This window comes from Atta colombica, unplaced genomic scaffold (assembly GCF_001594045.1).
Source record: "Atta colombica isolate Treedump-2 unplaced genomic scaffold, Acol1.0 scaffold210, whole genome shotgun sequence".
Lineage (NCBI taxonomy): Eukaryota > Metazoa > Arthropoda > Insecta > Hymenoptera > Formicidae > Atta > Atta colombica.
The window spans coordinates 1527289-1543010 of record NW_017259306.1 but is presented as its reverse complement, the minus strand read 5'-3'; the positions used below and the strand labels follow the sequence as shown (position 1 = coordinate 1543010).

Genomic DNA, 15722 nt, shown 5'->3' with positions numbered 1-15722 from the left:
ATATATATATATATAGAACATACATCTCACACACACACACACGCGCGCGCGCACGCACGCATGCACGCACACACGCACGCACGCACACACAGATGTATACACAACAACATTTATCTATAGGTTTTTAGAGCTAAAGTACCCTAGGACATTAAAAAAAAATAAAAGTTATATAATTTTATACAAACGTATCTATACGATTTTGTAAATTGTTGAAATAGTAGATAGCAACTATTGCATTAACAATATATTTGGTGCATGAGGCTGTCATCTTTTTAATAAGGTATATGATTATTAACATGATATTTATCACTGATAAGATATTATTAATAATATTTCGTGTGTATTATAAATTTAGTCAGAGGCATGCAAAAAAGAATTATATTCATTGATAATAAAAAAAAGATTGAAGATCATGAGGGATTAAATACAAATTTTATAAACTCAACACTACAAATACATATCTAAAGTAATTTCAAGAGAATCTAAGGTATAAGTAATCTTGCCTGCAAAGGAGTAATATGTTCGAAACCAGGTGGTGGTACATCCCAATACAAAGATGGCTTTCTTCTTCTAGAGCTTCGACTCTTCTTCGGCGAACTACTTCTTTTTCTGTCTCTGCGATCTTTGGAGCGAGAACGAGAGCGCTTTCTGCGATCCCTACTGCGTGATCGGTGCCGCCTATCACGATCTCTATCACGATCTCTGTCTTTATCACGATCTTGTCTATCACGATCTAGATATAAAAAATTAATATAACTTGATCATCAATATAATAGTAATTTACCTGTAAATTATTGGTATATATATCACTATGCTTAATATCGAACAAACATGTTTAAATATTTAATAAAATAGACAATACATTCTTAATATATAGATACTAATATACTTATCTAAGTACAAATATTTCAAATTGCATAAATTTGTTGTAATACGAATACAATAAAAAAATTTAAATAAATTTAATATTTAATTAACAAAGGCCCGAAAATCAATTATTTAAACTGTTTACTAATTCGTGTTCGGCCATTACATACTCATCGCAAACAGATCGGTTGGCTAGTTAATAACGCGGGAACATCGCGGGAATGATTTGAGAGTGGAACACGTCAACTTATTAAATTACTCACCTCCATTAAAATCTTCACCCATTTTTGATGCACTACTTCACCTGAGGAAATGCACGACGCTGAAAAATAACAAATTCCAGGAACATTAACTACTTGATGAACCTCCTTTTCCAAAATGGCGAGAGAATATTGGAACATATATGTGAGATGCACGGCCATGAAATATCACGCAACTTCAAGATGGCGAACACCAAGGCCAACAAGAGTCGAATTAAGACCATGTTACACTGCGCACTGGACAATTGAGTGAGTTTAAATTAGCAAAATCACAAAGTTGCTTAAGCTCTGATCTATAATAGGTTTTTAAACCATAAGCCATAGACGAATCTATTATTCTCCTTGCATTCGACTGTAAGTTCGGATCTACAATAGATTTTTAAGCTTTAAACGGGAAACACACTCTTGCATAATGCATAACACATAATGCGTAAGAAAATGATCAATCAAAATCCTTTATTTCCTTCTTTTATTTCCTCTTCTCCATAAAATAAAGGATTCTGATTGGCTGATTTTCTATGCTCCCTATCTTAAGCTATAAGAAATGGACAAATCATAAGGCCGATCTCACCAATTCTGATTAACCTAATTGATCTATTAAGTGTCAACCGTGATTGACCAATTCTGCTGAACAGCAAATGCAATTGATCAATTCCAATGTAACAATCGATCGATTGTCCCATAGTCGATTATTCTTCTTGCATTCAACTACACGCATTCTACAATAAGTCATTAATCATAAATCAGAAGTTAGAAGTTGGAAATTAACCAATTACAATCGTCAATTTCTAACTTCTAACTTTTGATTTATGACTAATGACTTTTTGTAGAATGACTATTAAGCGGGGAGCACAGATTCTTGCATAACACATAAAGCAAAAGAAATTCAACCAATCAAAGTTCTTTATTTTATGGAAAAGAAAGAAACAAAAGACAATGATTGATATATTTTCTTATGTATTACATATTATATATTATGCAAGAATTTGTGCTTTCCGCTTAAGGATATATCCATACAACTTACATAATTGCATAAACGTATGCATAATGAAAATTATCCAATCACGTCATTTTACGTTTTCATATAAAAAATATGATTGGATAATTTTCTTTATGCAAACGTTTATGCAGCTATGCAAGTTTGTATGGATATACCTAAGGCTGGCGTCTCATGGATGGAAATTTACTGTGAAACAGAACAGCAACCAATACACTCGCAGATCACAATCGCAGAAAAGAAAGCAGAGTAATGAGTGCAGAATTATGATTGATTGCGCTATTCCGTTCCGCTGTAAATTTCCATTCATGGTACGCCAGTCCAAGTCCGGATCTACAACAGATTTTTAAGTCTTAAGCCATAAGAAATGGACAAATCGCAATCGATTATTCTCCTCGCATTTGATTTGAAGTCTGGATCTACAATAGGTGTTTTAAGCCTTAAGATAAAAAATTGACCAACTACAGTCGAGTGAAGGAGAATAATTGTTTTATTATATAGATTATGATTCCATTCCTTATGGTTTAAGGCTTAAAACCTATTGTAGATACGGATTAATCAATCAGTAGGCATGAATAATCTGTTATGTTCAATCATTCTACAAACAATACTTTCAAGTCTTATAACTTGCAAAGTTCTTAATGAAAATTAACTTTATAATGTTTTTAATTAAAGCTCTTGACAGTTACAAGAATATGTTCTAAAAAACGATAGTTCCCATTAAAAAATTTTAAGGTGATTTATATAATTTTGACAATATTATTTAAAGTCATACTACCATGAAATGCGACACTTAGGCTCGGTTGCACCAACATTACTTTGATTTTAAGTAAGACTTAAAATTCTTTCCGTCTCGTTTTAAAGCGAAAGAGAGACAGAAAATTTTAAGCTTTGCTTAAAGTCAAAGTAACGTTGGTGCAATCGGGCCTTAGAATCTTTTGTCAACTTTTGTCTGAAACATTTTTCAAGAAAATGTGTATTTTTCAAGAAATTAGCCTGGTACTGTCGCTCTCTATGCATCTTGTATAGATACGTCCTTTGAACTGCGCGCCGAATTTCGAAAAATCAAATCAGCGCGCAATTCAAATGACAACATATATGATATATAATCACATGGAATTATTTAAACACTAAAAATCCAGCTTTGACCGTTATGAGCTTTCTTTCATGTTGGATATTTTATATTTATTATTAAATCCATCTTTACGATAATAATTTATAATAGCTTTTATATGCATCAATGAACACTAATGTATCTCAGTTGAAATCGCTAAAATTTTAAGTCACGCAACTTCCGTAAGATCGACTGTTTTTAATAGCATTTTATCGGTGAATCTGTACATATTTATATAATTATAAAATTGGAGCATCGCCCGCGTGGCTGCGATTAACATAGATAATAAAGCAGCGCTAACGGACGTCACAATTCGGTCATATTTAGATTTCACTATCTCACCATTTTTTCACTACCTTTCATTGAGTAAATATATATTATTATTTGCAACGAGATCGGGAATCAAGGAAGAGTCCGGGAGTCTCGTTCTTATGCGAGAATCGATAGTTAACTTTAATTTCTAATGCAGTGATTAAAATCAGCTGAGTCGTGAAAGCACGCTCACCCCACAGTCACGCTGTATCGCGCGGTGACAGTTGGTGACAGCGACAATAATGACGACGATGACGACAACGAACGACGGCCGCGCTCTTTTTTTGGTCTGTTTTGATATTTGACGAGTCAAAATGGCGTCTACATCACAGATGAGAATCTGCGAGTCCTCGTGGCTGTCCTAGCGAAATCGTTTCGCAAAGTCGTATGCGCGTATATTGCATACTCTCTGAGAATCCGACGTTGAGCTTTTCCTGTATGGATTTTGACGGTCAACGCGATCGTATATTCGTGGCGACACATCACGCTACTCTCGATCTCGACGCGCGACAAGTAGCGTATTCGAGTAGTGCGCGAGCATTCCTTTGCTTCCGCGTGCAGAATTGTATTATTATTATTATTATATAATCGTTATTTAAAATCCTGTTATCCAAACGTTGCTGGCGGAATTACATTTGCTCACCTCCGCTGGGATTTGACTCTTGTAGGAAGTGCTTGATTGCGCGAGGAATGCGACCACGATGCCTGTTATCCAGTTCACATGACATTATTTCTATGTATGTATCTTGGAGAAGGAACATTTTTTTTTTATTATATTTATGATCATATTTATAATGACGTGATTACGATATAATCTGGTGCGAGGGTATAATTTGTCTAAAGTATTAGAATGTTGATGTTGAAGGACTCATGTGTTTTTTCTATTCTTATATTTTCAAGGTGTGGAACTGTGAATACATGGATCATTGCTCTCTAGAAAGTCGATAGAATAAAGGACTAAAGATTATCGCACGGATGACAGTAGAAACATAAGATGTTTGAGTCTCCGAGAAGTCTCCAGGAGGTTTGCATTGATTTTATCTGCGGTAACCTTCTTGGCCTGTGCAAGATTCACCTTAGTGATAATACTCAAGTATTGTCCAATACTCTGAGTAGTAGTTCTGTCTCTGGTAAGTAACATATAAAACTAGTAGTGGTGTACAGACTTTGCAGAATTAAAACAGCATAAATTTTAGATCAACAAGATATTTGTACACTAAACAGTAATAGCACAGAAGTTGCTTTTGATACTGCAACAGGTAGAACATCGTCTAACGATGCTTCCTTCAGCTCACCAACCCGGCTTACCTTTAGACATCCGGATGCCTTCTTGCCGGCCGAAATATCAGAGCAATTATTATCCAACCTATGTGAGAAGAACACATTATCTGATTTGACAATTACACTTTTTGATTCAAAAACCACTAGATTGAGGTGATGAGATTTCAGGATATTTGGAAGAAATAAAAATGGATTTATAGTAACAGTTAATTTTTTTCTAGGCACGTACGATTGAAAGATGCATCAACATTGTCAGCTAAAGGTTTAAGTGTTCTTAAGCAGCATAAGGTTATAGATTTAATAGTAAATGGTCTGAAAATCACTGTTAATGATTTAATTAGTTGTTTAGGCGATTGGAGTATACAAAATCTTAGGTCGCTAAGTGTAGCTAAAGGAAGCTTTATGGATTTTTCAAGGTTATTATAACTCTTAACACATTGAATAATGGAAGTTCTTTATGATAGTTTATAAAAACTATGATAGTTTATAATTTTATATCTTCATGAATCTTGTTATAGACAACGCATGGTAGATATCGCAACATTAAATAAATTAAAGGCACTTCATACCTTGAATGTCTCAGGAACAGAATTTAATAAACATGGCTTGGACATAGTAGTCGAAGATCTTCCCCTTTTAGAAAGCTTAGATATATCTTGTACAAGAGTTGACGATATAACACCGTTGAAAAAATGTAAAGATCGTTTAAGGACATTAAATATGTATAATTTAAAAATAAGTGGATGTGGAAATTTAATACCAGTGTTGCTGGAGCTAAACGAATTAAGGCATTTAGATATTTCCGATGAGAAAGATCCACATGGTTTTGAAGTTTTTGCACCTGCTAAACCAAAAATAACAGACTTTTTAAAAACTTTGAATTGTATGCCTCATTTAACAACTTTAGACTTATCAGGTGAGTAATGCAATATATAATAATAATTATGTATATATGTACATAGTAATCTGATAATGCATGTTGCATTTCATAAATTATTAGTTAATTATACTAATGTGACATTTCATTAAGTATAACATTACATAGGTAAAGATGATATAAATCCGAAAGATTTAAAAAATTTCATTGCATCACATGTACGTTTGAGATTTCTGGGATTAGTACATTCTGATGCTTGTTACGATGAAAGTTTTATAGATTCAACACATAAGGATTATAGATCTGAACTTGTTGTAAGTTGACATAATATTGATATTAATGCTATGCAAGATTACACTCTATTATTTGAAAAATTGGAATATTTTTATTACATTGTATTTGTATATTTGTATGGATATGTAGTAGTATTCTTATTCATTATTATTATTATTAGTTATGCAAAATTTGACATATTTCATCTCTTTTATATTATTTCCCTTAAATTTATAATATTATTATATCATTACGAGTAAAGTAGTTCTCATTCGGTTTAATATTAATTTATGCATTTTAGACGTTTGTTTATACTTCAAATCATGTGTCGACAATCCGATAATTAAAAATGTTAAATTTATTCCATGTTGTACATTCATCAGCTAAAAAGTTGCAACATGAAGATTATATTCTGAAACTGAATCGAAAAAGTATTATAATTTTTTAACTGATGAGTGTACCACATGTATTGGTCATTTATTTATTTCTTAAAATGTGTTAAATTTTAAAGATAAATATTCTCTTGTATATACTATACATGTCTGTATGTGTTATAAAAAAATTATTACAATATTGGTGTTTGATATATTAATTGTTCGTACATCTATTCTATGAAATATGTATTCCATAACAAATCAATTTCCATTTGCAAATATAAAAAAAATTGCTAATTGTAAAATTAATTTTCTATTTTTTGTTAGAAATTTTGTTATTTATATATTATACAAATAAAAAATAAAAGTATAAATATGCGAACTAAATAACAATAATCAACAATTAATTGATAAAGAAAAGGAAAAAACTTTTGATAGATGCAATTCAATGAAATAATACATATTTTATCTCGTCTTTTGCTTCAGATCAGTGGTACAGCAACAGAATCTCAAATTTTGGAAGCTCTTAGGAGGTATACATACAGACCAATATATCTTCAAAAATGTCTATTTAACTTATTCCGTTTGACACCAAATTTTCTTGAACCACGAGTTGATGTGATAAAATTAGTGTTACCTGGAATGAAAGAACATCCACAGGAATTTCGTGTACAAATGGCAGCTACTGCGTGTATCTATAATCTTACAAAGGGTGAATTAGCTCTTATGATTCATCCATCAATACTTAAACAAATAGTCGAATTAACATTATTAGCAATGGAATCATATCCAACTAATCATCAACTTCAAAAGAATACATTATTGACCCTGTGTAGCGATAGAATTCTGCAGGATGTTGCATTTGACAAATATAGGTATTTACATAAATTTATATATATAGGCAATCCATTTTATCAATCCAGTCAATTTTCTATGAAATTTTTTCGTGTTAATAATTTCGGAGAAAATTTACTGGATTGATCAAAATGGATCACCCTGTACATGAATCTATAATTTCGAAATTAAATATTCTGAGATTTCAATATCTTTATTTTTAAACTTTTTATCAATATTTTATGTATTATTTGCTGTAATATGCAAATTTTCAATAACAATATTATTACGTTAAATAAATAATAAAAATAGATGCTATTTTTTGTAAATGGAAGTTGATAAAAGAGAATGTGCACATATATACTTGAATAGTCTTGGATTTAGCAATGATATTAGCAATATATATTAATGTCACTTATTTACATATATCAAAGGTTATCGATCATTTTTTATTCAATCTTTCTATCTTGTGTAATAAAACTTAAATATTTAAACTTAAATATTACGCAAAACATAAAGAGATACTTTATTCTGTTATAAAACTTGCTTTTCTTTGATTCACTATATTTTAATAAAATATTCTAATCTTATTTAAACTCATAATTATTCAAAATTGTTCCTACATCTTCATTCATTTTCATGTTATAAACACCAAATTAAAAGAGTAGTTTATTTCAAATCACAATAAATTTATATACTATCATAAATAAATAAAAGTATTTCTTTATATAGGTTTAATTTTTCTTACGCATATTAAATGAATAAAACGTAAATTAATATTACTATCTATATATATGAATATTGAAATTTCAGTATATGGATATTATATCTCTCTCTCTTTGTGACATACAAATAAATAAAAAAAGATTTTAATTTACAAGTTTTTAATTTAACAGATGCGCGAGATTAGTTATGAATTGCTTGTCAACATTTGATGATGCATCCATGAATCGTATGTCTGTGGCTATTTGCTCGATATTAGCAGCAAAAATATCAACATTGGAAACGTCTATGCTTGGTGCACAGCCGCAATATATGTTGAAATTGCTTGCAATGGTTAGATCTAAGGTTGAATCCAAATTAGTAGATATTACAATGAAATTTACATTAAGCGCTCTTTGGAATTTAACGGATGAGAGTGCTGCTACATGCAAGGTTTTTCTTGATGAAGGTGGAATGGAGTTATTTCTTGAAGTGTTGGATAGCTTCCAAGGAGAATCTAGTGTGGAAACTAAAGTTCTTGGTTTGTTAAACAACATAGCAGAGGTTTGTATCGATCTTCAATATGAATATATAATATATTCTGTAATATAAAAATATGTATATTGTATGTTTAGTGAAACATTGCATCATGTTTTTATTTTTTTGTATTTTAGGTCGATCATTTAAGACCACGACTTATGCAACCTCGGTTTATAAAAATGCTTTCTATGCTGCTTGATTCCGAGCACATTGATGTATCTTATTTCGCAGCTGGTATCGCTGCACATTTACTTAGTGATGGTCCTCGATCTTGGTGTAGTATGCCATCACAACCGAGCAGGGAGCAATTATTGGATCAACTGGTTCATGCTGTAACTCATTGGCAAACACCACAAGGAGAAATGGTTGCTTATCGTAGCTTCCAACCATTTTTCCCATTGTTACGTTGTACAGATGCATATCCCGTTCAACTCTGGGCAGTATGGGCAATTCATCACGTGTGCACAAAAAACCGTAAGCTTAAAAATAATGTTTTACATAATATAAATTTTAAGAATTAGTTTATTTTAAAAATGGAGAATAATTAGATATATATTAACTATACAAAATTGTAACTTTTTTTAAATTTTGAAATTAAGACTTTTGAGAAAATTATTGAAATAAATAAGTTATACATAATAATTCATAATTATCGTATCGTAATAATAATCATATCGTAATATTTATTTTCAGCAAAACGTTATTGTGTGATGTTGATCAGAGAAGGAGGAGTAGAAACTTTAAAACAATTGGAAAAAACACATACAGAATATACAACACAACCGAATTTGCAAAGTTTATGTCAATCAATTTTGGAAACGCTTGAATTAAACTCTTAACGATAGTTTTTGCTTTCCAATTTGAAAATTAAATACCACATGGTATACTAGTCAATGTTTATCTTAGTGAAATCCTATATCCTGTTCTTTAGACCAAATGAATATAAAAATTATATGGTCATAAATATAATTACAGTAAAAACAGATTACAATCAACAAACATAAAACCATAAATCCAAAATTTTAATTATAATTGAGTTGACATTGTGACTGAATTGAAGATCTGAATTGAGAAATAGATATTTTTTGCATCACACAGCGTTATATATATAATTAATTTCAAAAATTATCAAAATTATTTAGTAATAGTTGTATGAGATAAACTAATAAAACTAAAGCAAGTTTATTATTTTAGAAAAAATTAATTTTTTTATTTGAAAAAGAGGAAAAGAAAACTATTCTTTTGAATAATTCATTTAATTACATACAGGGTATCCCGAATTTAAATGACTAAATTTCGGGAGTGTGTAGGGGATCAATAAACTAAGAAAAATTAAGTTATTTATAAATTTTTATTTTAGACAGTAATTGTTTAGATTACTTTAGGTAATAAGAGTTTATATAAATATGGTTAATTACAGATTACATTTAGATGATTACCTGTCCAGAATCGTGTATGTGGTGGTATTAGTGAGCGCACTTCAACACGTTCATTAATACTCACAGACATACAAACAAACGTATATTTTATAATTAGCCATATTTAAACTTTTATATCTCAAGAAACTATTGCTTAAAATAAAAATTTATATTAATTTCTTTATTTAAATTTGTCCAAACTTTCTTGCTGTAATATTCTGATTCACAAATTTTAGAACATTCTGTATATTATTATGTATTTTATTGATATTATTTTAAAATGTTATTTACGACCTCAGAATTACGTTAAAATTATTACAGAAAGTAGGAGAATTAATCAATTATGTTTATTTTAAGATCTCTATTTTTACAATTTATTTAATAAATGATGATCATCTTTATGATTTATATCTCAGATTCTAGTCTAGTTAATTACTTTCGTAGGAAGAACAATTAATTAAAATAATTATTCATTTAAAATATTTGTAATTCAAACTTCTACATTTACATTAGATTTATATTTTAATGATTAATAGTACAAAAAGAAAACATGATTGTATTAAATTAATTGTTTTATACAATTTATACATATGCTCATGCTTAATAAAATTGATGTTTGAATGAATAATTTTATGTATTGACATTATTATATTATAAAAAGATGTATAATTATTAAACTATTCTTAAATTCATATTCATATTGATCAGTATATCTAATCTGGAATCACATAAACTGAGATAGTAAATTGTATATTATATGTTATACAATTTACTTTTTGCATTTTCCAGAAAATTAGGCTAACCTATTAACTTTCATTTTGCTATATAGTTCAACGAAGGAACATATATATGAAATAAAGTGTTAAAATAATTATTTTGTCATACTGTGGCTGCGTTCGAAAACATTGTTCGGATGCCTTCGATGCTTTGGATTATGTTGGACAAGAACAAGATGATAAATTCAAGGCATCGGAAGCATTTGAGTAATATTTTCGAACGCAGCCTGTTTCAAATTCAGATCTTCAATATATTTTGTTAATAAATATCCTTTATAAAATTTTCATTATTAAATATTAATAAAAACATTTTGAAAATTGATCATGTGTATTATATGCCTTCAGAGATTATACAAAAATCAGAGTTTGTAATAAAAGAGAAATACATATTAATATTAAATTATATCTGTTATTAAAATATTACGAATTTATATAAACGAAATTTATTCTTCTGATGCATTACATGTTGACATTTAAAATGTAAGAAATATCAATTTGAATGGTACTGAATGTTAATAAACTGCTATGCCAGCCTTTATATATGCTTTTTCTTTGATGGATTAATAATTGCATTATTACACATCAATTCTATAGTAGTATTGATTTTATAAAATTTAAATAAATAGATGTGTAAAAATGCATCCTTTTCTTTCTCTTTTCATTAAAAAATATCTAAAATTCTATATTAGCCAAGAAATTCTTTATTTACCACTCATTAATTTTACATTTTATGTTACACATATATCTTAATTCTTTTTTTTTTTTCCCTTAATGAAACGTAAAAATTGTTCATGAAATTTGTATCAATTATCACTCAATTGATGCTGATGCTGCGCTGCACCTGCAAAATACTTAGCGACATGGAAGTAACATTACGAAATGTGTCTCATAAATATGTTGAAAGTCGGCACTCCTCCTAACACCTTAGCACACAATGGATCAATATTGCAGGAACATATTTTACACGCATCTTACAAATTAGTAGCAATATGTTTAAGATAAAACTGAAGATGTATAGTTAGTACTGAGTAAATGAAAGTTGCACATGACAAAAAATCTACAATGTGCAATCGAAACATCTCGTACAATGCAATTATGACAATTCGTAATTTCTTGGCGCAACTTTCAATTATCATGCATACAAAATTGACTACAAATTATAGTTATGTGATATTATTCTAGACATTCACTTTGTAGTTCAATTTTTTTTATAGTTTCACATTTTTATGAACTGACAGGATTTTTTATCAAATAAACTATATATGTAGTTAATTAAATAATAATCTATTCAGATGGCATTATATTAATATTCAGATATCAATGTTTAATAGTTCAATTTTACATTTTATAATATTCTGTTCTATAATCTATTGTATCAGCCTTAACACACAACACATACATCCTTATATATAATTATCCTTATAATTATGTCTATCACATTATGTAAAAATAAGATCACATTAAAATACAAATATGCTTTCATATGTTATTCTTTTATACGAAAATCAATAGAGTGCTTTTCAGTTTCTGTTTTTAAGTGTACACAAAAATTTTCAAATATATATTTTTAAATAATATTGTATTATTTGTAGGAGCTACTTACTAAGAATATAATTGTTTTTAATAAACACACATATGTAATATATTTATGAAAACTTAATGATGTAGTATTAACTTTATTGAAGTTTAGATATCTTGCATATATGTATATATAAGTACGTTAGACTGTTAGTAATTAATACTTCATAAATTTGCAAAAACTGAATTGAAATTTAAATTCAAAATATTTCAATACTTAATTATATAACGTCTGTAGTTATAGTATATATTATAATGTTATTTACAATAATAATAATGTAATTATATTTAAATATAAGACTTAAAATTTATTTATGTTAAATAATTTCATTAAATATCTTTTGAAATGTATTTTTAATCAAAATGTATTTCCATCAAATATATAAAATAATTGAAATATATATGAATATGTAAAAAAAATATTTTGGAAAAGTTTTAAGGCGGATACAAAATTCAATTTAATAAAATTTAATAATCAAACTCTTTAAAAAAATTTATTGAACTACAATAGTGAATGATCGCTGTTCTACATTTGTAGCTTTATGTGATAATTATTAAATCAAATATAATTAATTGTGCCCATCTGTCCAATCTTTTTTTCTTTTGACATGATGTTTTTCTCTTTTTTTTTCCCTTCGTATCAGTTTTTTTTTCTGTGGACATATCATAAGAATTTACTTAAATATCTTAACCGCTTTTTTTTTAATACAATGCATGATGACATACATGTTTGTAAGTTTCTTGTGTGAATTGTTAATCAATTTTTCACAAAAACTTACAATTTGCAATTATATCTCACAAGGCCATATTCTATACTTTCAATTTGTGAAATAGCAAATATGTGCATATTTAATTGGAATTAAAGTTTTTTTTTAGTCGAGCTAGACTAAAAATGCCACATGTAGGAACGAAATAAGATGTTATTTTGTAACTTTATATACATTTTAACATTTTTTTTTCAGTATAGATATTTATTATGGCCAAGTGTCAGTACTAATGTATCTAGATATCATATTTCATTATATCCAATGAATAAAGAGAATATACTGTTAATTTCTTCATAATTTTAATTTTGTTATATTTGTTATATACTAAGTTCGATCATATAGATACATCAGATTATATTAAAAATTAAATTTATTAGAAGTTAAAGAATAATTACTATTAAATCATAATTTTGTTATCTAAGTCATGTGGAGGAATGACCAGTAAATTATATTCTTCGATATTATTTTTTTTATTCGTTTATGAAAAATATTACTTAAAAGAATATTTGATTATTTGAATAGTCCTAATAGATATAAGGCTGTATCTCTCTCGATATATAAATACAATTTATTTTGATATTTAACATGAAATAAGAAATTAAACAAAAGAGAAATGAGTAAAAATCATTCAAAAACATCTAATTAAACAACTTTGATTTAATATAATATATATGTATATAAACATTTGTATTAATTTATTTTTATTCAACTATAATTCGTCAAAATTCAAGCATTTCTGGCCTTTCCTTGAGTTATATTAATGCATGAAATTCAGAAACTTCCAGAAAATTTAAAAATATTCAAAGAAATGTTCTTTTGCAAATAATTTATTTTCTTATATTTCTTAAAAACCTATTGTATAAAACTATTAATTATTGAATGAAAAACTAAATTACCCCTTACTGAGAACTTTTCTTTGAGCAATAAATAAGAATTATCATATGCGTTACTTAAAATAAAAACTTACCTTGACACTTGTAAAATAATGTTGCCACACTTTAAAATGGTCAATATGGCATATAGTAACCACGTCTGTAACTCCTACAAAAAAAAAATGAAATAATAGAACTTATAGAAGACAAAGCAAATTCTTTTTTTTTTTTAAAGAACAAAGATATTATAAAAATTGCTAATGTATTCATTAGAAGATAGCAAAATCGAATAGAAATTAATTATTACCTAGGACGCCTTGTAGGCCTGTATCCAAAGTATGCACTACCGCGAATAATTCCTCTAGCCATACCTCGATAGCCTCTTGCACCTCTGGGACCCCTATAAATATAAGCAATGAAATACAAGTGTCGAGGTTGTAAGATCCAAATAAAGAAATTTGAGTGACATATAATATCAATTAATAATTATTTATAAGTTTTTATCATTTCATAAATTATAATTAGAACATGTTATTTATAAAACAAAGAATTACCTATTTGTCATAGAGAAACCAGGTTTATTTGTTCTTTTAGGCATTACTTTAATTTGACGTCCTCTGAACATAGACTCATCCATGGCCATTGCGGTTTGTACAGAATCACGTTCGGCAAATTCAATATAAGCAAATCCTTTAGGGTGACCATCAAACTTATTACACAAGATTGTAACTCTATTGACACTTCCACAGCCATGAAAATGTTGCTCCAATTCTTCTGCTGTAGCGCCATAATCAACCTACAAAAGAAATCAAGTTTTTAATCTTTGCAACATTATCATACACTACAAAATACATTTTATAAGAAATTATGCTATAAATTTCATAATCATGAATGCATTATAGTGAACTTACATTGCCGACATAAATGGACCGATTATCAACTTCCATTTTATCTTCTAATGACATATTTAATGGACTTGCTGAAATGAAATGTGATAATAAGAATGTTCTTATGTGTGTATATATGTGTGTTAATTGTTGTTACAATCTTTATCAGACACTCTGTACACATATTTTTTAATAGAGAAAACACAAACTTAGAAACTTACTAATACCAGGTGGACTACCCATATTCATCTGCTTATCTACTTCAGATTGGAGTTGCTTTAATTTTTCAGCTTCCTCTTCCATTTCTCTTACTCGTGCTTTAATCGCTTCTAATTCCTAGTTATGGATAATATTTAATAAGTTAAGTATTACTATATAAAAGGAATTTTATGAGTATATATACTAAAAAATGTAAAAAATAACAACAGTTACAGGATCGTCAACGTTTGCTTCGCCTAAATCACGTTTCACGCCATCACACTGCATAATAGTATCTCCATCTTGGCCATTTTCAAGACCATCTAGACCATCAATGTGGTCACCAGCTAATAGATCGGATTCAGACATTTCTGAAATACGTGAAGGTATATGGAAGTTATAAGAAAAAGAATTATATTGAAATTAATACTTTTAAAATTATAAGCAAGAAACCATTATTATGGAGTTCCTACATATGTAAATTTTTTGTTATAAAAATAAATTCCTATTGTAATTTATTTACATATTATATATATATATATATAAAACTATATTTTCTTTGCCACAAAAAATAAGTTACAAATAATAAACATGTAAAATATGTTATGTATTAATTAATAGTCCAAGAAATATACGGTAATATTTTTACATATACTGTTCATTTTCTCTATACTTTTTATATAGTCAGCACATACTAATTATATCAGAATTATAAGTTCATCATCTTTTGATAAAAAAACTAAGGGTGCATTTCTTTAATTTAAATAATACACACACATATACACATATATATAT

The 15722-nt window shown here is 28.2% G+C and overlaps 3 protein-coding genes across 4 annotated transcripts in view; 1 reads left to right on the top strand and 2 right to left on the bottom strand.

The window, feature by feature from the left end:
* The window catches only part of LOC108687719 (splicing factor U2AF 50 kDa subunit), a 5583-nt gene extending 4332 nt beyond the window's left edge, over nt 1-1251 (bottom strand). The window contains exons 1-2 of the mRNA XM_018193641.1: nt 1131-1251; nt 487-733 (exon numbers count right to left, since the gene is read on the bottom strand). Coding sequence (XP_018049130.1) covers nt 487-733; nt 1131-1152 — 269 coding nt within the window. The 5' untranslated portion in view covers nt 1153-1251. The remainder of the gene's footprint in view (nt 1-486; nt 734-1130) is intronic.
* A 2539-nt stretch (nt 1252-3790) lies between these two features.
* LOC108687657 (protein zyg-11 homolog B-like) lies at nt 3791-9339 on the top strand. 2 transcript variants are annotated; one of them, XM_018193559.1, is made up of 10 exons: nt 3791-4287; nt 4451-4680; nt 4810-4984; nt 5053-5247; nt 5350-5747; nt 5877-6022; nt 6842-7230; nt 8086-8455; nt 8566-8905; nt 9125-9339. In XM_018193559.1, exons 2-10 carry the CDS (start codon nt 4545-4547, stop codon nt 9268-9270), a joined length of 2295 nt encoding a protein of 764 aa, XP_018049048.1. In that variant the 5' UTR covers nt 3791-4287; nt 4451-4544; the 3' UTR covers nt 9271-9339. The 2 variants fall into 2 exon arrangements, with proteins under 2 accessions (XP_018049048.1, XP_018049047.1); XM_018193558.1 differs by having other exon boundaries at nt 4747-4984.
* A 4598-nt stretch (nt 9340-13937) lies between these two features.
* LOC108687666 (polyadenylate-binding protein 2-B-like) overlaps nt 13938-15722 on the bottom strand; it is a 2530-nt gene continuing 745 nt past the window's right edge. The window contains exons 2-7 of the mRNA XM_018193569.1: nt 15162-15298; nt 14951-15065; nt 14754-14821; nt 14397-14638; nt 14150-14242; nt 13938-14011 (exon numbers count right to left, since the gene is read on the bottom strand). Coding sequence (XP_018049058.1) covers nt 13978-14011; nt 14150-14242; nt 14397-14638; nt 14754-14821; nt 14951-15065; nt 15162-15296 — 687 coding nt within the window. The 5' untranslated portion in view covers nt 15297-15298 and the 3' untranslated portion in view covers nt 13938-13977. The remainder of the gene's footprint in view (nt 14012-14149; nt 14243-14396; nt 14639-14753; nt 14822-14950; nt 15066-15161; nt 15299-15722) is intronic.